This window comes from Centruroides vittatus, unplaced genomic scaffold (assembly GCF_030686945.1).
Source record: "Centruroides vittatus isolate TY-2023 unplaced genomic scaffold, ASM3068694v2 contig_920, whole genome shotgun sequence".
NCBI classification, from domain to species: domain Eukaryota; kingdom Metazoa; phylum Arthropoda; class Arachnida; order Scorpiones; family Buthidae; genus Centruroides; species Centruroides vittatus.
This window is the reverse complement of record NW_027122607.1, coordinates 37,456-61,111: the sequence shown is the minus strand read 5'-3', so window position 1 is coordinate 61,111 and position 23,656 is coordinate 37,456. Positions and strand designations below refer to the sequence as shown.

The following is a 23,656-nucleotide window of genomic DNA, read 5'->3' as shown; positions in this document are numbered from 1 at the left end:
GTTACGTTAGGTTAGAACGTGCGTCCCCACTGTTCCCTGTCTTCTGATCGCTGGAATCGGAGACAAGCCGCCACCTTCGATACCTACGGTAACATTAACCTTGCTTTTTATAATTAAGTAGACTATGTTTGAATAAATATTGTTCATCTAATTGATTGCTTTTTAATTTTATTTTAACCATTACTATACTTGAATAATAATTCTAAATTAGTTTGGCCTGACCAGTGGCACAGCATAGTGGGGGCGGCAGGGGCGGCCCGCCCCGGGCGGCACTTTTAGGGGGCGGCAAAATTTCACAATAAATACACAATACCCAATACACCTGTAAAATACACAATAATGATGATTGTTCTTTGCCGAAAAGTTCTTTAGAATTACTGTATATTTTAGTCTTTTGAATTGAGATACCGAAATAAGGGGACGGCGAAATTTTTCTCCGCCCCAAGCGGCTGACACCTACGCTACGCCATTGGGCCTGACACGCTTACGCCAAACTAGTTTGGCCTAGGCAAAACTAGTTTGGCGTAAAATCGGGTTTTGCCGGTAACATATGTACAACTGACAAGATTATGTTTCAAATTATAAACAGGCAGTGTTTCGATGGTCGGACATAAAAAACAAATGAACGGATAGTGCCTAACTAAAGCGCGGTTTACAATAACGAATATGATTAACCTTAACATTTCTCTTAATCATATTACAGCGTAACTTTTCGATTATTATTCGATTCAAAGGCTTTGTTAGTATGTCAGCAAGCTGGTCGACGCTTTCAACGCTTTCAATATGTTGCAGTTCAACAGTCGTGCCAATATGCTGCTGAATAAATTTTCTCTGAATCTCAATATGCTTTTTACCCTTGGTTATCTTTCCTTGGTGAGCGTTTTTAAGCATGTGAATCGCCGATTGATTGTCGACAAGTAACAGGGTGGGTTCATCATTCTTTAATGATCTCGGTCCAATTCCTATTCTTCGCACCCAGCAGATATTGTTGATAGATGAAACTGCTGCACGGTACTCGGCTTAAGCGGTTAGTTCACCACGAGACGCTGCTTTCTTGAATACCATACAATTGGACCTCCTCTCATAATAAGAACCCCACTCATAGAATGTAGACAATTGGCGTGTCCTCCGTAATCCGCATCTGTATATGCCAGGGGTGGGCAAGCAAGAGTTCAGTGGGAGTCGAAATGTAGGTTTTGCAAAATGCATGGGAGCTGCAGTTCTGTATTGTCGTGGCAGATAGTATGGTAAGGCGCCCGATTTTATTATATAATATAAATATAATACAAAACAAATATTGAATTTTTTTAATAAACATATTTTCACAAAATTATAAAAATAAAATTGTAAAAATAATAATAAAAAACAGAAATTAACACTTTCAGCAAGAGCCGCATGTAACTCAAAAAGAGCCGCATTTGCCCATGTCTGGTATATGCTATCAATTTTGGATCTCGGTTAAAAAATATTCCAAAATGTGTAGTTCTTCTTAAATACTGAAAAATTCTTTTGATCATCGTCCAGTGACTTGTCATGGGTCGATTACTGAAACTACTCAGATAATTGATGGTGTAACATATCTCGCGTTGCGTCTCAACCGGCAGAATTTTCTGCCCAGTTAGCGTTAACGGTTTAGAAAAATAATTTATTGAGAATTATACATCTTAGACATATAAGAAAACAATCGTGAAAATTGCATGTCTTTATTTTGTATGGTAAAAAATACTTGGGATTTTATTTTTAAATAAATTTGTCATTTTCGATTTTTTAAGTAAACATACTGCATTGTTCATGTCAAGGTCACGTTAGTATAGAGGTAAATGTTCTTTTTTCTGTCTATTTCTTTAATTTTTTTCGCTAATTTTTGTGATATTACAAATTTATTTAGTTTATTACATATTTCCATTGTACTTTTCATGATTTTTAATGATAATTTATTTTTTTAACGTAAATGCAATGTATAAAAATCACTTTTGTTGATTTTTTTACTGTTTTGTTAGTTTTTGTACTAATTTAAGGTGTTCTATGTTTGTTATTGACAGCTTTCTGTTATTTTTCACATTTTTATTCAACTTTGTTAAAAAACAATAAGCGATTTACTGCATTAGGTACGGTTTTCGAATTGTCTCAGATACAACGCATATGCATTCTCTAGTGAACTCCTGTGTGTTATATAAATATTTGCCACCAGGACAGCACGTGACTAATTTGCACTCGGTGTCTATATACATGTACAAGTGTAAATAGCGATGTGGCGCACAATCACACGATAAGGCGTATGGGGGTGTTGCTATTTCGCTCCTGAACACATTTACAAAAATAAATAAATAAATTCCACATAGGAACTGAAAAAAGCTAAAAAAAAGCAAGTTTGCTTAAGAAAAAACTAAAAAAGAGACGAGCTATGAAAAAAAGCTAAAAAAGAGAAAAAGAGAGAGTCACTTTAAGCCCTGCAATAACAAGTAACTTCTCAACATCAATTCTACATTTGGTTAATCTTATATATTAATACATATTAAACAGATTTTGTCTAAAATTAATCATACAATAATAGTTATGGGGTAATGCTGCATACGACCAAAATCACCACTTAGCAATACTTTTATTAAAGTGGCAATAAAAATATATTACTGGCAGAATAAACCTAGCCTGTTTATTTCAACATTCGGCACGAAATTTAATCACGAAGCACTCTTCAGGAAAAACAGTAGAATGTCAAGCTCCTGTGCAATACGAGTCCCTTGCACCACACACCTAGTGATTTCGTGACATCATGTGTACGAAGGTAGGAAGTGATGTTGAGAACTGAAGGCAGTTTCATACCATCCAGTGTTTGCAGATTGAGGATTTTTTATCAACTGGCAGAAATTTGGGATGACTTTTTAATTTTTCAGTAGACTAAAACAAACATTTTTACGTGACAGAACACGTGGGATATTGTTTAAACATTATGATCAAATGTGCTATTTTGAATTTTTCAAAAATGATTCCTATCTTCTAAGTGAGAGCTTCATGTGCTACTTTTGCTTTTCATACTCCAAACTGATAAGGCTACCAGTACCTGCATTAATTATTACATAAAACTGGTGGTGATAAATAATTTGAAGTGGTGAAAGAAAATTTAAAACTGGCAAAATGATTTTTTTTTAACTCTTTCCGCCCTGTGGGCACTAAGAGGGCCTCTTTTAGTAGGCCCATTATGGGTTCGGCCAGGCCCACAATGAGGCGGCCGGGTGGTGAGGGACGGGGCCCGACATATCCGAACGGACCACCCCCCGAAAAATTCCTGGGGATTTTTCGACCCGCTCGGATTCGATCCCGGGTCCCCCAGAGCGGTAGGCTGCCACCTTGACCGCTCGGCCATCCGGCCGCATGGCAAAATGGTTGGCAATTTTTAAAAATTTTTCAAAACAACCCCTAAAACTATAAACTTTTGATTACTTCATTTAGAAAAGATTATCAACTTATTAATAGTCATTTTATAGTTCTAAACAATTTGATCATAAGATAATATGAAAATTTTATAACCTACACGCCATCAATGCTGTAAGATATCGGGTTAGATAAAGGCTATATTATTATTTTAATTATTTCATAATTTGGTAGTAGAATGAAGCGTTAGGTGCCATCTCTTATTAACTTTAATAATTATAATTTTTTAATTAAATAATTTTAAATAATTTAGAAATATTGGAAGAAAAATCGGAAGAAAAAAGTACCAAATTATTTCATAATTAAAATAATATTATAGCCTTTATCTAGCCCGATATCTTACGGCATTGATAGAGTGTATGTTAGAATGTATCGGGTATTAATGTTATTGTTTATTTAAAAATATTATAAATGTTATGTATATAATGTGAATAAATTTCAACAAACATATGCGAAGACCCGAAGATAACGAGATTCGATTTAAATTCTTTATTTTATTTGCCAACCGATTTTTGAAAGTTAGGGTTAAATCAAACACGGAAACAAAGAATGGAAAAACACCCGACAAATTTTCTCGTAAAAATTAATCATAAGCCTTCCTTCCCACGGTAATACTTCCTTGTAGAAGATGAGTTAACCGTTGAAAAATAATTATATCATGTAATTCACCATTGGTCAAAAAGGACTTCCACCCTTGACGTGCATCGTGAAATCTCGAACCCGAGATCCCGAAATAAAAGGAAAACGAACGATGACGCAAGATAGAAAAAAGTTTCGACAACTGTCAAGTGTGTGTGCCGTGGATTATCGTCTCCCGCCGTTGAAGCCGTCCATCCCATCCATCCGAATCCTTCGATTTGAACTTCAGTCATTTTGACTCTTGTATTCAAGCGAACTCTTGTTCTTCGGACTTTGTCAAAAATCTCAGGATTACTAAGGTATTTATCCTACTCACGATGTTTTGCAAACTCTCTCTCTCCAGTCGATCGAGACGCGATTTAATAATTCGATTCGATAATATAAATAATACTTCCAATTATGTTAATTGATGTATTTCATATCAACCCCAAAATAAACGGGTATTTTTATTTAACTATAGAAGAGTGTGTGTTTCTTCCTCCATTATCATCATCCGGCATCCCACGATTCCGAAAATAACGCGTATCTATCCGCGAGAAATTTGATAGATTGGTGTCAAGATCCTACGATCCTCATCCGTAAATAAACATTGACCGCTCGATCCCTAGTCATCCTTTCGACAAACGAGGTCGGACCTCAAGGTCTTGTGCCGTTAAGAGGTAGAGAAGGTAAGAATCATCTTCCATCTCCTACCCTCAGTTAACCTCACACATATATACAGCAGAATTCAATTATTCAAGGTAATACAGACTAAAAGTACCTCAGATAATCAAAAGTTCTGATAACACAGAATACTTGCTAATAACTAAATAAACTGGATTTGCATTCAATAATATGTACAGTATACTATTTTTTAAATTAGATTTATTTTTTGAGCTTAATAACTTTCAAATTATATAATAAAACATTTAAAATTTTATTTACAACTGTACTGATTAAAGCAAATGTAAATCTATGATTACAATTAAAATTTCTTTAATATTTTGATAAAATTCATATTGTTATTAGAAGTTACCAGAGCAAACTTTTTTAAACTTCTAAAGTTTTTAAAATACCTGGTCAAGATCTATGAAGCAAGGTGTACTATATTACTTTCTCTAGTCTTTGCTAACAAGTACTTTTTACATTTTACAGAATTTGGTTAATCAGAAGTGTACTGTATACATACATACGTTATATTATATACAGGATGGGCCAACGAAAACGAAACGGCAGAGTGTTCGTGTTCGTCCAAGCAAATCGCTCGGACAGGTCGATTTTATTCTCGAGGGGACATCTTATGCAATAAAGTTTTTGCGAATCTGAATATTAACTAAAACAAACATTTTTTTCGGAGTAAATGTTTGTTTAGTTAATACAAAATAAATGAGTTTTTAAAATTTTTTGTTGTCTGTTGTATTCAGAATCGCAAAAACTTTATTGCATAAGATGCCCCCTCGAGAATAAAATCGACCTGTCCGAACGATTTGCTTGGACGAACACGAACACTGCCGTTTCGTTTTCGTTGGCCCACCCTGTATACATAACTACAGTAACAATAAATCAGAAATAATTTACTTGGATAAACTGAGAGAGAAAAATGAAAAAATAAAGATTTCTGTCTTTTCTTTATGGTAGAAAATCAAAAATACAATCAATCAATAAAAACACAAATTGTTATTTTTAGAATAAATGTTAATCTTATATTTAATCAGTTTATCTAAGAAAAAATTGTTATTGCTATTACAGTTCTACATTTGTAGTCTGCAAATACTAATTTGCAAATTAGCATTTCCAAAATGTACTGTACATTTACCTGAAGTGAAATGTTCATTGCAAACACGTTTATTATCCGTCACAGAGGAATCGGTAAAGTTTTGCCTGTTAATTCTGGCAAGCCATTCCGTTCGCCTTTGCCGGGAAAAGTCTTCCGTTTGTTCTCTTGATGGTGAATTACCGTCGGAATTCGGAAAAACGACCAATTTTTATGTTTTCCGAGGTTGGAATCGCAACCAAATACTACGCAATGGACCGTAATAATTTAAACTTAAACTTTAAAAAATATGAGTTAGATGGTGATATCGAGGTCCACAACCAAACCAACAGCAGCCAATATGGCGCGCGCTTGTTGAGTCGAGTCGTGTGACGTCACGTGCACTCTATCTATACTAGAGAATGTTAGAAAAAATTCCACTTGTAACGACTTATAACCTTGTTTTAACGTCATATTTGAAGCACTCCCAAATTTACAAAATTAGCTTACAAATTTTATTTAACATAGAAGATACTACGTGTTCAGTCATAAAGTCAAAGTTCACTTCTTAAAATGACTGTGGATGGTACTCTCCCCACCTGACTTCGGTGGAGTGAGGTGCCTGTTTTGCCTGTTTGTAGAAGAGGGTCGCCATTTTGTATTTTATTTTGACTCGGTTCTCGGTCCCTGACTACCTACGCTAAGTCTGGATTTTTTTATGCGCAAATGATTTGGGCACCTAATACTCTGTGCCAAATATCAACTCTTGACAGGTACTCCTTCATACCTCTAAGCTGGTAACAAAAACGGCAGTATGATTTTATAGACAAGACATAGTCTTGTCAATAACGTTCCATCATTCTTGAAGTAAGATTTAACACTGTTTAAAATAAAATGGAGAAATTATATTTCTAAACGAAACAAACATGTGATTATAATAATATAAAATAATATTTAATATATTTTAGTACAACTCTACTGCAGTTTACTTCAATTGTCACAGTGTGATTCGTTTTTAAAAGAAGTGATGCTCAATAACGGATTGCATTCATATTCATCTACAGTGGCGTGCCGTGACATTTGATGACAGGGAAGCTGTGTTTCTGTAAGAAGCCGACTTCCAGGGGCAATCAGTTAATTGCGCGTCAGTGATGGTCTAGGGCAGTGGTTCTTAACCTTTTTATACTCGCCGCCCACCAAATATTTCATAATTTTTTGTGACCCCCATTTTTTAATAATAATTTATATTTGATAATTTGATAATTTATCTATAATAAATTGATTTTTTTATTATTGCTTTATTTTTTATATAATAAATGTAAATCATAACTTTATTATTTCATTATCTATTTAAATAACATTCAAACTTCACAATTAAACATGAAAACTCATTAATTTTTAACAGAAAATAAAATAAGAAACATGTCGATAAATCGATCCAATGTCGATGCTAAAACTAAACTAAAACGCCCACTTGTTGTAAGAATTTTGCATATCTTTTGCAAAAATATTTAAATTTTCAAAGCCTACTATTTTTCCTAATTATTTTTAAAATTCCAAGCATTAATAGTTTCTTAGAATTGCTTTGGAATAAAAGAAGTAAATACTGCGGTGTAAGTAGCATATTTACATTTATTTCTTCTGTACTAACAAAGTTGTATGTAGGAAGAAATACAAAATAAATAAATAAAACTAAATAGGAAAACTTTATCTTTCTTATTTCACTTTTCAATACGATATTCGGATTATACATCAATTTTCTTTTTATTATATTCTGAAGGAAATTTTGCATAATTTGGCGGCCCCGGCAAACTTCTTATGGACCCCCAGGGGCCGCGGCCCCCTGTTAAGAATCACTGGTCTAGGGTCCATTCGTATTCATTTGTTCGATAAGCCAGTAAAAACTGTAGACTTCTCTAAATGTATTTTTAATATCACAATTACATTCTGAATCGCTAGCCACGATATAAGGGCTAAAATTAAAAATAAATTATAAAAACTTACTCGGTGAAATAAAATGTGCGATGGATATACATACCTGGTACAATGTATTGTTCAATTGTATTAATATACTTTTAAAGAAAATTATAATTAAAATATAGCTTTGTAAAGAAACGTACATAAAAATAACATAAAATATTCTTTACTTTTTAAATCTTAAAACAATCCACTTAGTCAAATATCTTGATACGAGTAGCTAATGGATGGAACTAGTGACGGTTCAGGTAGGTGTGTAGTGAGTGTGTGCGTGCCAAATCCCGAGGGTGCCGATACCGGTCAATGTCAAATGCCTCTTTTGTCGCATCACTAGTATATCTCAAAGGACGCCACAGGGCTGTTGTAAATTTTAAACGTTTCTCACCGTAGCTGTAAAAATCTAACTATGTTAAACTTAATAGTCATTCGTTTTCTAACTAATTCGTTTTAATACCAGGTGTACACGGAAACTCAGTTTCCCACTGTACTGAGCGAGTGATTGGTTCTGTTAAGCTTTTGTTGAAGTAAAATTCTGGCTCTTTCAACAGGGTTTTATTTATGTCCCCATTCCCTAATCTCTTAATTATTTAGTCACTTCTTAAGTAGAAATAAGTCGAAACCAGTTACTTTGTACCCGAATATCTGTAGTCTTGGGAAAACAGTGGAAAGAAAATTTTTATGACAACGGATATATAAATCATAAATTTAAAGAAAATAAATTCTAGAGCTTTTTTTTTGTACCATTGTATGTGCTGTACGTCTCATTCATTAAATTTGGTTGTAAATGATGCTGCCAAAGTAACAGTTAATTTTTAACACTGTACTAGAATTGTACACGTTTTTTCTCCATCCCCTTACAGATGGGACATACTAAATCGTAATATCACCGGTTTAACATTGAAATCCGTAAGTAATATAAGATGGGAGAGCGGAATAAACGCAGAATAAATATATCAAATATTTTAATGGAGTTTTTTTAAACTGCTGTCAACTATACGGAACTATCATAAAAACGTGCCAGTAAACTCCTATCGGTTGGGTTGTTATAAATCTAGTCTAGGGTGGGCAACCCTTTTTATAACACGGGCCAGAATAAATTTTACGTTTTTTTCCGCGCCGTAGTAGTTAATTGACGCCTTCTTGTGACTCGTAATTTTTTTAGTCTGCAAATATGAAATAAATAAATAAAAAGTTAATTACTACATTTATTTCTCTTATCGTTTTCGAAAATTACAAAGAATTGGAAAAATAACTATTAATTAGTTATTTTTCCAATTTAATAATCTATTAAAGATCTCGCGGGCCGGATAGAAACTTTTCGCCAGCCGTAGCTGGCCCGCGGGTTGCCCGCCGTTGATCTAGTCTGCTCGTGATTCACATAATCGGGCGAGGGTGGCCGAATATCTAGCAGGCGGCTAACAGCCCACAACCGCTCTGGGATATAAAGTCGCGTACTCTTTACGCGTGTGTCGCTTCTACCAGCTAAACCGTGACGTTTGTGCTATGTAAAGCGCATGCGCCAATGCCTATAATCTGGCTGCTTGGAAGTTGACAGGCAGGCGGATAACAGCCCACAACCGCTCCAGGATATAAAGCTGTACTCTTTACAAGTGTGTCGCTTCTACCAGCTAAACCGGGTGAGGTTGGTGCACTGTAAACCGCATGTGCTAATGCCTATATAATCTGGCTGATTGGAGACTGACCCGGTTTCGACATTCCTTTCGCCACCGAATTATTCGAATATACAATAGCAATCTTATCGTTTTTTTTCACATGTAGTATAGAAATTTGTAAAAGATACATAATGCAGTTATAATAAAATATTAATTTTAATTAATTCAAAGTACGTTAAAATATGAAAATTTATATTTTATAAAATTCAAGGGAAGGTCATTGGAAGGTGGAATCGGCGCTTCCATCGCTTCCACCAATCGTTCCTTCAGTCTGTGCTATAATTGATAATATTGTGTTGTGTCGTTTGTCAAAATTGTATGTATGTTCTCGCAGACGTACTGCCAGGTTTCTTCTAGTCACACCCACATAATTTTTTTCGATTCCTAACTGTTGATTTTCAAATGGAATTTTATATATCCCAGCTTTACCTTCCTTTTTTACGCTGTCTTTATCGTTCCGTAGCAAGCTACAGATATTAGGTGCTCTTTTATAGATCATTCTCGATTTTTATAAAAAAAGAGCATTTGATACAACGTTGACAAACGATACAACACAATATTATCAATTATAGCACAGACTGAAGGAACGATTGCAAAATGGAAAGAGGCTAAAGTCATTTAAACTTTGCACTCTCCATTCATTGCGTTGGAGATGGAAAAGTGGAAATTTATAAAAGTAAAATGAAAAACCGTTGCCTAAATGCTATGGATGCTAATGCGCTTCCAACAGCGTAGAAATATATAATAGAAAAAAGAATGGCATTTAAAAACACTTAAATCATTTCTTTCTACTTAGCTTTGTTTTCTATATTTTATTTGTTTATTTATTTATTTAATATACACACTTCTTTCAATTTATTTTGAAGTTAAATTACTTTTTTGAATTTTAAATATGTAAAATATTCGAAAACGGAACGTTCCATTTTGAAACATTTATAATATTAAACCTGACGATGGCCTATATTAAATAGAATTAAAAGTGTTCACCCTAACAAACTACTTTATACCCATAGCAGCCGCCATTATGTAGTTCGCGCTAATACCGCTAGGTGTCAGATCTATCGTTGGCACAAGCGAATAAGCTGTTGCTGCATTATGGGCCTGAAAAAAACCTTAATGAACACAGAACAGGGTAATTTTCAGGAAAGTTTCAATGGCCTATATAATTTCGTTGATTTATGCAGGTGCGTGAATGCAGACAAGGTCATCAATAATAGATAAATATAAAACGTAATCTTTTATAAATGTTTATTCATAAGCTATATTTTGCTAAATATTGAAAGGAATTTGAATAAAGCGATTTTTACATTTTAAATAAAAATGTCTGAAATTTAAATTACAATTAACGACTTTTAAGAGAAATTTTGAAATATTAAACAAGAAAGTATTTTCTTGTAATTGTCTGAAAACAATATAGACGCATTTTCCTGGAAGTCGTGGCTTTCACAAAAACCTGTCCAGACATCATGCGATCAAAATTAATTCAATACGTTGTCAAGGACGAATTTTAATTTAATTTATACACCAGGAAAACGAGTTTGACACTACTCCTATATAACCATAAATCATAGTATTATCATTAGCACAATTTATATTTGAATTTATATTCCGAAAGAAAATTTCCGTACATTCGTACTTGCAGCTTTTATCTGTGTAAAAATACGTAAGCCTATTTCGAAACGATGTCTTACTTAAGCATAACTGCAATAAAAATAATTTAGCTCAAAGAGCATCTCTGTCCTGATCAAATAAAGTACAGTTTAAAAGGAAATGATCACTTCCTGGGCAGAAGTGCTGTCGCAGCGACAGGCATCAGTGTTCTTCAGACGGAAGCGGTTCAGATAGGCGTTGACGTTGCTATGCCCAGTGAGGAGCTGGGTGATGGCAAAAGACGGAGAGAAGTGCTTCCACTGCAGGCGACGAAAAATATTCGGAATGTAGTTAAAAGTCATCCTTCCGGTATCACCATTTTCCCACTCACGCAGCCATTCTTGAAGGGCCAACTGTCGGCTATATTGTTTGATTGTAGAGAAAAGAATTTTGTCATAACTAGAGGGAAGAGTGGAAGAGGCAGCCGATTTCGCCAGACAGTCTGCAGCCTTATTTCCAGCAACACCAGAGTGTCCACGGATCCAATGGAAGGAGATGTTATGCTTGTAGGTATTGAAGGAGAAATGCTTGTGAATCTTGAGGACGTTGTCGCCTCTTTGGCTAAGGCTGGAGATGGAGTGATTTGCAGTATAATGGAGTCCGAGTAAATGGCGATGAACTTGCTAGAGGGGAACCAGTCAGCATAAACATGATCTAGGGCCTTAGCAATGGCAAAGATCTCAGCTTGTGGTACAGAGCAATGGGGGCCCAACTTGTAGGCAGATCGATGGGTGTTGCCATTCCGATTGTTGTAAAAGACGAAAGCTGCTCCCACATTGGTGTTATTCTTGCTACCGTCTGTGTAGATGGAGAGATCACTATTGTCGTTTGAAGTCTGTGCGTTGTTATTGACAGTAGAGAAGTCCTGAAGCATGTTTTGATGAGTGTCTTTAAGTTTAATATCAAAAGTCAGAATATTTTCTTTTAGCTGAGTTGGTAGATCTGTAATAATGTTACCGGTTTATGTCGCTGCTAACAGGAGACTTGTTTGAGAATAGGTTATTGGCTTTCCAGATCCTGGAAGTCATTCTGGCCTTGATGTGAACTAGAAGAAGGCCAGCAATCACCAGAAGAGCGGCTGTTGGGGCAGTCCGATAGGCCCTGCAGATTCAGAGGGCTGCCACCCTTTGAGCTTTCAGGAGCTTCTTTTGAATTGGACCTTAGTCGTAGCTTCTGCCCAGATGGGAAACGCATAGAGAAGAATAGGCTCGATGGCCCCTAAATAAATATTTTTGGCCGCATTGTATCCAATGCCCCACGTGTTCCTGGCAATGCTGATAAGAGCATTTGAGGTCTTTGTGGCCTTGGCAACTACCATGTCGACGTGGCTGGTCCATTGGAGCTTCTGATCGAACTTGACGCCAAGGTAGGTAAGCTCCGTAACTCGGGAGATGCGAATACCATTTATCTCAATACGAGGTGTCCTCTGGAGTGGGGTGTTCTTCGAGGAAATAATCTAGGTGCACTTAGAATGATTTATAGAAAGATTAGCTTTAGTACTCCAACTAGAGATTTTAGTCAGCAGTTCATTGCATAGTTTAGGAAGCCTATCACAGTTTTTATCAGAGACCACAACCACAGTGTCATCAGCATATGCCTGGAGAAAATAATTGTTATCTGTGCTGTTGTTAATACTGGACAAGAGATCATTAAAAACGATTATCCAAAGGCCAGGCCCGGCAACAGAGCCCTGTGGGCAGCCCTTAGTCACCTGGTGGATGAAGTTGGTGCTGTTGGTAAAAATTCCGGTAGTAGGAAGTAAAACCCAGACTCTACTCCCGGTTATCCTCACAATTGTATTTGACAGTCTTAATGGTTATGCAATACATGTAGAAATAACAGTGTAAAGCACTTAAATTTTTTTAGTATCTTAGGAAACCGACTATAATTACGGTCGGTAAAACTTCCGTTAACCTAACGGGTACTTTACGCGGATTCGAGATTAGTTTGCCAGGCCTGGGCTTTTAAGCGTGCACCGAAAAATTAGTAATAACAACGATAAATATCAAGTCAAATCAAAAGTTCAAATATATTTAATTAGCAACTAGAACGTACTACGTACAAATATCAATAATTCCAAACAAAATTTATTAACGAAAATCAACAAGTCAACCCGACAATAAACTTAGCTTAACTTAATAGTAATTCCCCTTTGAAATTCGACAAATCAAATACTTAGCAACTATGAACAAAATCTCTTACTAATTAAACGTCTATCCGTCACCTCACTATACGAAGAAACTATTTCCTCAATCCTTTCGATATCGTCAAATCGTCAATCGAACTCCTCTTTAGCACCTTGGATCGTCCAATTATCAATCTGGACTTCTATCAGAAAATACTTCGCTTTCGAATTAACCTCGCTCTCACAGTCGCCTCGATTTGGAAATCACCTCTCCTTCTTCGGTTAACGTACGGGTTTTATACTGTGAGGTGACGTCACACTTGAGCTGGGTTACTCCTCTTATTTACATACTTAGTTGCTAACATTAACTTTGTTCTGGCAGCTTTAAGTTTCCGACAAAGCTTATAAACCGTTTACAAAATATTTATCATAATTTTCTGGGATGTTTAAGACGGTTTATCAAGTATTTCTCTACTAGTGATTGTGGGGACTCCCCCCCATTTTTTTTCTGCGGACTGTTACTTCCGCCGGGCAGCGCAAGTGCGCAAGATGTTTCCTATGGCGCTTATTTCTCCGTGAGTTGTTTTTTCTTCATTTTTCATTACTAACAAGAGAGTGGTGGGGAACCTTCGTCCTAAATAAACATAAACCCAAACAAAAAGATAATAAAACGGAAATAATAATAAAATAAAAATAAGGTTCGGACTCAGTCCTTACAATACAGTAGATTAAAATTTTCAAGTAGATTAAAGGCTTCAAGTTGGAGAATAAGAAACACAAGGCTTTGATAAAATTCTGTTTTATTTACAGTAAACAAAGATCAGTTATCTGTTTACGCACAACACGCATTTCGAGCATTATACTGCTCGCCAGTTGTTTTTAAATTACAAATCGATTTTAAGCTGTGTGCATCAATGATTACATTTTAATTTTGTCAAAGTCCGTTAACTCTGAGCGATATAAGTCGTTTCCTCTTAGTTACTTAACATTTCATTGTAATCAGAAAATTTCCTAAATACTTAGATTTTGTTTCGTTAGTTAAAAATAGGTGTTATTTTCATCCATGTCTAAGATACGGCTGTTTGAAAGTTGTCATACAGTTATGTAAAATTCAATAATGTTGGATACACGTGTAAGTAAGGTTTAAAATTATCCCGCGAATCTCAGTACACTTCATTACAATAGAAAATCGTTAATCCGAACCCCGGTAATCCGAACGATTTTCAGTCGGACTGTGTCGTGCCGAATCGAACGTTTTTGATACTAGATTTACTTCTAAAGTATAATTTTCATGTTTTTATATTCTTCAATATATTTATTTTGTTTGTACCAAATAAAGGAATAATTTTTAACGATACAATAGCATTGATTATTATTATAAAAATTTTCGTTAGACTTAAAATCGACGAAAATTCAACACGAAGGGACACGCAACGGAAGAAAATTTGAACATCGGACAGGTTAATATATTTATTCGTACATAATCGGTTATCCGAACAAATCACTAATCTGAACAACTCCAGTCCCCAATTGATTCGGATTAACGACTCTACTGTACTTGTGTCTGAAGACAAAACTTTGTTTTTCCAGTCACGCGGACGTGATCGCATATATATTGACAAAATTTGAATCTCTGGCGGTGTCTGTAGAATAGCATGTTGAACACGTTAAAAGCCACATAAATGTCAAAAAACTAACGTTGACTACATGTTAGGAATCAGCCGAGGCTTATACTATCTTCAGATGAACAGTAAGATTTCCATTGTAATCAGTGGCGTAGCTTGGGTGTCAGCCGCCCGGAGCGGAAGAAATTTTCACCGCCCCCTTATTTAGGTATCTCAATATAAAAGACTAAAATATACAGTAATTCTAAAGAACTTTTCAGCAAGAACAATCACCATTATTGTGTATTGTACAGGTTCAAATTTTTACAAGATATTATTATTATTTATTGTGAAATTTTCTGCTCCCTAAAAATGCCGCCCGGGCGGGCCGCCCCTGCCGCCCCCACTACGCTACGCCACTGATTGTAATCAAATTGTTATCGATTATAACTGATTTTCAGCGCTGAAAACAGGCATTACTGGTCATATGAGTTCTCAGCGCCGAAAGACACGTTTTTTCGCCACCTGTCCGTATTCTATCATTTTAATACAACGACTAACGCCCAGTACAGAAGTTGTCGCCAATTCACAAACGACTTAAGAAGAGTCGCTCTCAAGGACAAAAATTTAGAGATATGGCTGCGAACAAAATTAAATTGAAAAATTTTTCTTATTACTTTCATTGAATTTTCTGTTGTTATTATTAAGTATTTTTTCCTATTTTTTACGAGCAAAGTATTCGGTCTTTAGAAAACTCTAACAGGAAGTCATTTGATCTTGTCCTTGCAAACTAGACTTTTGCGTATTTTACATCCAAATTGCCAACCGTTTATCGATGTTTTTTCATACGAGTTTGTCATATTGAAATGTTCGAAAGTAGAATTGCGTCATTCATATTCTCCGTATAAAGACAGCAACTTACGGGAGAAAACACTTGCAACTGATAACAGGTAAATATTTTTGCTTAATTTCACATTCCGCAAAAATTTAAGTTAATTTCGTTTAAAAAATGAGATTTAATTTATTTTTTTAAGTTGGTCAATAATTTTCGATCTTCCCACAAATCACAATCAAATAATGAAGATTGACTGCGTACGAAGAACAATATCGGTCATTTTTCGAAAATTAGGAAGATTCATCGGTCTTCATCCGTACTACTTTATCCTCTTACCTGTTTTAATAACAGCAACGTTCTCAGCTTTCCTCTTAAACATAAACACTATCGAAAAGTTAACTAAATTGGCATTTGCAGATTCGGGAAGAGCGTTTAATATTAAGAAATTTATAGACAAAACATTTCCTTTCAATACATCCGAATTTTTTGATCTGTCGAGTTTTACAGCCGTTCCAAAATGCGTGTCCGTGATGTTTACAAAGAAAGATGGCGGAAACATGCTACAAAAAGATGCGCTGCTAGAAATTAGTCGGGCGGATGAATTAATTAAGAATATAACAATCAATGAGGCTGGAAGAAAAATTGGATATTCGGATCTCTGTGGACGTGTGGGCCAGAAATGCTTTGAAAATCTTGTCATCGAAATCTTACCGGAAATTGATAGTATAGTGCAGAGGAAGAAGAAATTGAGGTATCCTTACGATATAGATCCACTCACGTACTCTTATAAAATATATTCTCTCAACTTTGGGGGTGTCATCGAAGATGAGAACGGTATTGTTCAAACAGTAAATGTTATCAGATTATTGTATTTTACCGACGAAAGCGACGAGAATAAACTGAATTTCATAGAAAAATGGCGAACGGCAGTTTATAATCGTGTAAAAGAGTATCGTTTTGAACATCTTCTGTGTTTCGTTGATGAAAACTGGTTGATTGAAGAGCGAAATTTGCAATTGGTTGAAAATTTAACACCTATGATCGGAGCACTGGTTGGATTTATTTCTGTGTTTACTATTATAACGTATATGAGCAACAATTGGGCCAAAAGTAAGCCAGTTCTTGGTATGGCAAGTGTGGTATCGGCTGGACTGGCCGTGGTCACTTCTTTCGGTTTCATGTCTGTTCTAGGTACAGAAAATTCTATTTGGAACATCAGCATTCCTTTTTTAGTTCTGGGTAAGTTGTTATTCGTAATGTTATCTTATTTCGTTCATGCATTACGATTCGGTTTTGTGAAAATTCTGTCGTTGCAGTGACCGAAATAGACGACGCTTTCGTATTGTTGGCGTGTTGGAGAACATCGAACCCCAAGCATGGAGTACCGAAACGCATGGAAGAAACGTTCGCCGAAGCCGGAGTTTCCATAACAATAACATCGTTGACCAATCTGTTTTCCTACTGTATAGGAATGATGGCATTTATTCCTCTTGTGAGAATGTTCTGTTATTATTCTGCGACGTGCATAGTGTTTACCTTTTTATATCAGGTGACGTTCTTCGGTGGATGCATGGCGTTATCGGGATACAAAGAAGAGAAACAACAGCAATCACTTCGTCTTAATTTCGGTAAGTTCCTTCCTTTTATTTTTGCTTTGAATTTACCGTCACTTAGAAATTTGGTCTAAATATTACACATATGGCTAATATATAGGCCGAATTTCTTAATGTTTGATGAAATCTGAATTCTTTTTCTGAATACCCATCCGTACACGGTTGATTTTTAATTATTTATAAATTATCATATTTATGGAAATAAAGTTTTGTTTTTGACAGTCGATATGGTAAGTATGAAAATGGTTTCAAACCTTTAAAAACCTCCTGAGGTTCTTTATTTTTTATTGGTACAACGTAGCAATACTTAGTAAATACATCGACTCAGTTAGTAAATATTTTACTCTATTATAAATCTAGAAAATTGTTTTAATATAATTAAATCAGCCTGCCATAAATCATTAAAATAAAATCTTTTAGTTTTTCTTCGCAAATATTTAATTCTTTTAGATTTACGCAGCGTATATAAGTTTTTTAGGACATAAAAGGTTCAATGATATCATCAGATTAATTGACTTAGTAACTTGACTTTACTATCATTGGGTAAATTATTACTCTCCAGTAATTGTTCGATATTAGAACCAATTCTAATTTCAGGCTTTTTGATAATTCCGAAAAAACTAAAGCCATCTGTTTGGCCATTATATTTTTTTTGCTATTGACTTACCAATTAAATTACCTGCCATAGACAATAACGGACCTAACAGAAGCCGAAAAAGCGCACCACCCGATCAATTTACTAAAATTCTTCTTTTAGTATTTAAAGCAGGAGTGTCTAACTTGCAGCACAATAAACGTGTAAACAATACCGACAAATTTTATTATTATTTATTAATTTATTTATTTCAATGGCATGAACTCAAAAAGGAAGTTTCACAAAGCAATAATCTTTTATACATATTTTATTTTTGTGTAGAAATGAAATACAGTCAACCCTGTTTTTATGCAATGGATAGCGACCGCATTAAAAAAAACGCATTAAAAAAATCTCACGAAACTTCACGAATGGCTGTAAATAATAGTTTTCGCAACACAATTAAAAAAATAATTTTTTTATGCGGTCAACAGGGACCGCATAAAAAAAGTCTTACATAGAAAATAACTCAAAACCGTACAAAATAAAATTTATTGACAACAGATGTCAGCACTCGACTGCATCGTCTCGTCTATCGTCTGTTTTACATATTTTTGTCCAGGTGGTGTTTTGTTGACTTAAAAAGTAAATTATTTCATTTTTCGCATATTCATGCAATAATATTACTATAATAAGTGCATTTATGCTGTAATAAGTTTATTTAGCTATAATAAGTCGACGTGAGACATGACAAATGGCACGAGGCTAGTCGCCAACTATACCGCACAAATAAAAATCGAAGAAAAAAAACCGCATAAAAACAGGTTTGACTGTATAATATACTCGTACTTGTAACCCAAAACTCCGTGACTTCTTCGAATGTGGCCCGGAGAAACGAAAAGATTGGACACCCTGATATAAAGGAATACGTTTCCATATAATTTCCTAATAACATTTTTATATTTTCTTAATTTACGAACCGATAATTTATGGACGTCAACCGGTTTGTTTCCCCTTAACAAATTTCCATATATTTCACATATAACTTCGATTTGATCAGGAGAAGCCTTTTTCAGTATTGCTCTTCTCCGTGACCGCGAAGTCTTTGCCCAAAGCGCTAACATGTAATAATTTCTCTTCGTGTTCTTCGATTTATCGGTAAGTATATCCAAAACATGCCTTGTTTATCAGGAAAGCACAAATCTCTGACAGATAATTTCTTATCTGTTTTAGGAGGAAAATCCAATAACAAGTAACCAAATTCATTTTCTGACCCGTTTTTATATGCAACCGTGAAAAAATTAAATTTTCTTGCAAAAGCTTGACGACCCAAACAATTCACTCGACTCTCATCACGATTAATTGTAAAGAAAATCAAATAATGAGCACTTGAACGGTTTCGCAATCAGACAAGTACTTGTTATTTAAAATTCACAAATCAATCAACTTTAGGAAATTTACAAAATTTATATTATTTCTTTTCCGGACTTATCTCCCTGAATATTAATATATTTCTTCTATTCTTATCTGTATAAAATTCTTTCATGTCTTCTGCATATCGTTCGAACGAATTCTATAATCCGTTACTTGCATCGTTAATTCTTTCATTTCAACATTTATAAAACTATGGTTTTTTTCTTGTCCAAATTTATTCGACTTTAAAATAACGCAAGATAACTGGGAAATTATCGGGGATATCGAAAAAATAAATTATTTGTTTCGCAGTAATACAAGCATTCAGAGACTTGTACAAACAAAGAGAAACTGGATAACACTTATACTCGTCTTAATTAAACACGAAAGCCTACATCTCCACGATTATAGCATTTTGATCTCAGCTTCTAAATAAATTCTAACATTTTTTACCAACTTAAAGTAAGATAGTTTTTTACGCGATTGACAATTGAACATGGCTGCCTTGTTTAACCAACAGATAAAGTAAATAGAACACTTGTGGAGTATATTTGAAAAAAATACAGATCGACTTGGTTGCTATGTAGCTTTCTAGAACGAACAATAATTTTAGACCAAATTTTCAAACCTACGAATTTTAATTGTAGTAAATAAAAAAATACATGCAGAAAAATTACTAAATTACACGCAGGAAGGTTCTGAAGTACGCAATGTTGTGAACGAGGTGGTGGATACATGTCAAAAGACAGAGATTTTAGCTCGTAACTATATTTCTCGAGTTACCTTACTATGAAAAATTGTAAAGCATTTTTCTTGTACTCGTTCGCACCATTCGGATATCTTTTTATGCTGTAAAAAACCGACACGATATAAACGTTCTGTAACCTGACATTCGAGTCGTGGGAAAGGCACTCTTACGTTTTTCAGTTTAAATCGAATGTGAATTACTTTCAAATGGAGAAATATGTAACGAATACGACAGTAATTAAATTCTTTCAGAAATTGGATAACAAAAATTGCACATGGGTTTCTTTCTAAACATCTTCTTACTGCATAATAAAGATAAAACAATTTTTTTTCTATACATCTTTCTGACATGCTTCCAACAAATGTCCGAGATGCTCTCATTTCTATGCTTTCTTTGTTTTTATCATTTACTTACTTATAATTTAACATTTTATTATTTTTGCGGTAAATGTTATAATCTAAAAGTTTAATTAAAAACGTACGAAGTGAATTATCTCAATACAATTTAATTATTATGCCTTTGTGTCCTTTATGTTAATTTAAACTTCTGTCGTCTACTGGTACGTTATCAATTAGCAGGACATAATTTCTGCATCCATAAATCCAGTATAAGTGTTACAGATCAAATAATATTGTTTATTTAAATTACCTGTACACATACATTTTAACATTGTGTTTCCGACCTGGCTGTCTCTCATCAGCAGGCATTTAAAAGACATTTTCTACAATTAAGTTAAAAATAAATTTTTGTTACAATCATAAACATAAAATTCTTACAAATTCTGGGTTTTTAAACACACCCACAATTCCGAGCATATTTAAAGTCAATATTAACTGAATAATTCCATACGAATTCCTGTTTTTTAACCATAAATAATCAAATTAATAAGTTTATTTGGTTTAAAACTTACTTCATTGATTGTTCTCTTTTACTTAAACTACACCCCGACTTTTGTCTTTTTCTTTGTATGATGTTGGTTCATATGGAGATTATAGCCCTATATAGCTTTTTTCTCCGACGAGTGTCGTGATGATCGGTATGCGACCGAAGAGCCGGCCGTTTATCTCACGGCCTTAACGTATCGCGCGGGAAACCGTGACTTCTGGGAGGACTTTTATGGGGAACTGGCCTCCTATTCAGTCGTTATTGGCTAGGAGAAAACCCGGAAAACTCCTAGCAGCCAGCCTGTCCGAGTCGCGGCGCGAACCCACGACCGAACTTCCTGGTGTTTAGGGTCCGGAAACCACTCGCCCACTGGTGGGGCTACACCCCAATCCGTTCCTATCCATCCTTTTATTCGTCACTCTCTCTCTTTCCTCGATAATGCCTCTCCATGATTGGTGTATCTCCCTTCCGGTATTGTTATTTATTCTATCCGGTTGTTTAATTATATTGATGTGTTTATATAATTGTTTTTTATAATTTTCTTTTTTTCCTTTATTTTCACAGTGTTTAATTCAATTTCGCTACCTTCTGAGTTACAGTGTTCAGCCACTGCTGAATTTGCATATTTTCCCTTAATTGCTCGAATATGTTCACTTAATCTTATTTTTAATTTTCGTATTGTTTCTCCAATATATGTTTTCTTCGGGTTACAATTACAATTTAATGAATACAACACACCTACAAATTCTACCTAATTCTACTTCTTACTACATTTTCATTCTTTGAAATAACTCTGAAACATACCTTAATTTAACAAATTTTTTTCTCTTTATCCATTAATTTTAATTGTTTAGCATTTTCTAATTTTTCTATCCATTTATTCAGTAAGTGTTTTGGATAATTATTTAAAATACACATTTTAATTATTTCTTCTTTTTTCTGTTTCCTTTTCGCTTGTTCTTTGTCTTTTTTTATTTACACACATATTAATTATGTTCTATTTCATATTAACCGATGTGAGAAATTTATAATTAATTATTTTGGAAATTTGTATAGGTTTAACGTTGTTTTATAAATTACTCTATCATTTTTTCTTTCAATTGTTATTTCTAGATAGTTCATGCTGTTCTTTTTATCTCTTTCTAATTCAAATTTAAAATTCTCTTTTATCATGTTTTATTGTATTATTGTCGGGAAATTTTATGTTTATTTATGATTTTCTACAATTAATTTTAAAATATTTGTTACAATGTGTTTTAAATGCCTGCTGATGAGGGACAGACATGTAGGAAACACAATATTAAAATGTATATGTACAGGTGAATTAAATAAACAATATTATTTCTCATCTGCAAGACTTAATTTCTGCATCCATAAATGCAGTATTATAAGTCCTGTAAATTGATAAAGTACCGGTAGACAACATAAGTGTAAACATCTCAATACAAATTTGTATGTAATATATATATATAATTAACGTTTATTTTTAGAAAATATCGAAGAAGTTACCACTGATGAGAATTCTTCTGATGAGCCAACAATGGCATATTTCAGAGATAACTTAGGCAAAATTCTATCTTTAAATGTAATCAAGATTATAGTTATTATAATTTACTTTCTGAATTTATCACTTGGAATATGGGGAGCATTAACAATAAAGCATGGTTTAGACGTCACAACCTTATATCCCGAAGAATCGCCGATAACGAAGTCTATCAAAATATATTATAATAGTTTTAGCCGTTACTCCTTCCCTTACCAAGTAGTTATTAATACTACATTAGATTATTCGGACGTAAATGTACAACAATCCATAGACAAACTACTAAACAAATTCGAATGTCTCCCATATATTGCAGATTCCCGAGTTACTTTATCTTGGTTAAAGTATTACAAAGAATTCCAAAATCACCCATTAGCAAAATATTCGTTAGGTGGTTACAACATGTCTGTCAAAGAAGATTTCTTGGATGGACTTCGCAATGTTTTCCTTAAATTTAAAGCGGCACACCAATTCTCCAATCATATCGTCTTCAATCAGAATGGAACCGATATTTTGAGCAGCAGATTTCTTATTTTTGTCAATGATACGTTAAGTCCAGCAGCCGAAGCAGAGATTTTTAGCAGTTTGTGGAAAATTGCTGACGAATTTCACTTTCCTGTTCTGATTCACTCGGCATTGGCTCCTCTAAACGAACAAGGAATCATCATTAAACATACAGTTCGAGATTTATTTTGGATGACGTCTGTTTTAATAATGTTATTGTTTTTGCTGTTTATACCGAACATTGTTTCTGCCGCTCTTGTTGCAATATCGGTTGCATCCACCATTGTAGAAACTCTAGGTTATATGTCCCTGTGGGGTGTCAACGTGGACATTTTATCTATGATGAGTCTGATATTGTGTGTGGGTTTCTGCGTGAATTACCCGGCTCATATTTGTTATGCTTATGTTTGTTCTTCGTTGGAATCTCCAAGTGAAAAGATGAAGGATAGTCTCTATCGTATTGGCTACCCGATATGTCAAGGATCTTTGTCTTCCATTTTAGGGATTTTGTTCGTATATAGAAATATGTACGCGTTCATTACATTTGTGAAGATTGTGTTTCTTATTGCTTTAGAAACTGCATTTCATGCACTGATTTTCATTCCGGTTGTTCTTTCGCTGGTATTTTCTATTTTCTCTAAATTTAATGTTAAACAACAAGATCACGTGGAAAACAAAATTTTCTTGTGAAAAATGATATTCACTACTT

The 23,656-nt window shown here is 34.4% G+C and overlaps 1 protein-coding gene across 1 annotated transcript; it reads left to right on the top strand.

Annotated features, from left to right (window-relative positions):
- Window positions 1-15,878: 15,878 nt before the first annotated feature.
- LOC136984447 (patched domain-containing protein 3-like) lies at window positions 15,879-23,656 on the top strand. Its single transcript, XM_067281434.1, has 3 exons — window positions 15,879-16,906; window positions 16,984-17,295; window positions 22,391-23,656. Exons 1-3 carry the CDS (start codon window positions 15,910-15,912, stop codon window positions 23,635-23,637), a joined length of 2,556 nt encoding a protein of 851 aa, XP_067137535.1. The 5' UTR covers window positions 15,879-15,909; the 3' UTR covers window positions 23,638-23,656.

Coding starts and splice junctions, on each gene's coding strand:
- LOC136984447 (XM_067281434.1), top strand. CDS start 15,910: ATGAAGATTGACTGCGTACGAAGAACAATATCGGTCATTTTTCGAAAA. Junction 16,907..16,983: donor CATTCCTTTTTTAGTTCTGG/GTAAGTTGTTAT, acceptor CTGTCGTTGCAG/TGACCGAAATAGACGACGCT. Junction 17,296..22,390: donor ATCACTTCGTCTTAATTTCG/GTAAGTTCCTTC, acceptor GTTTATTTTTAG/AAAATATCGAAGAAGTTACC.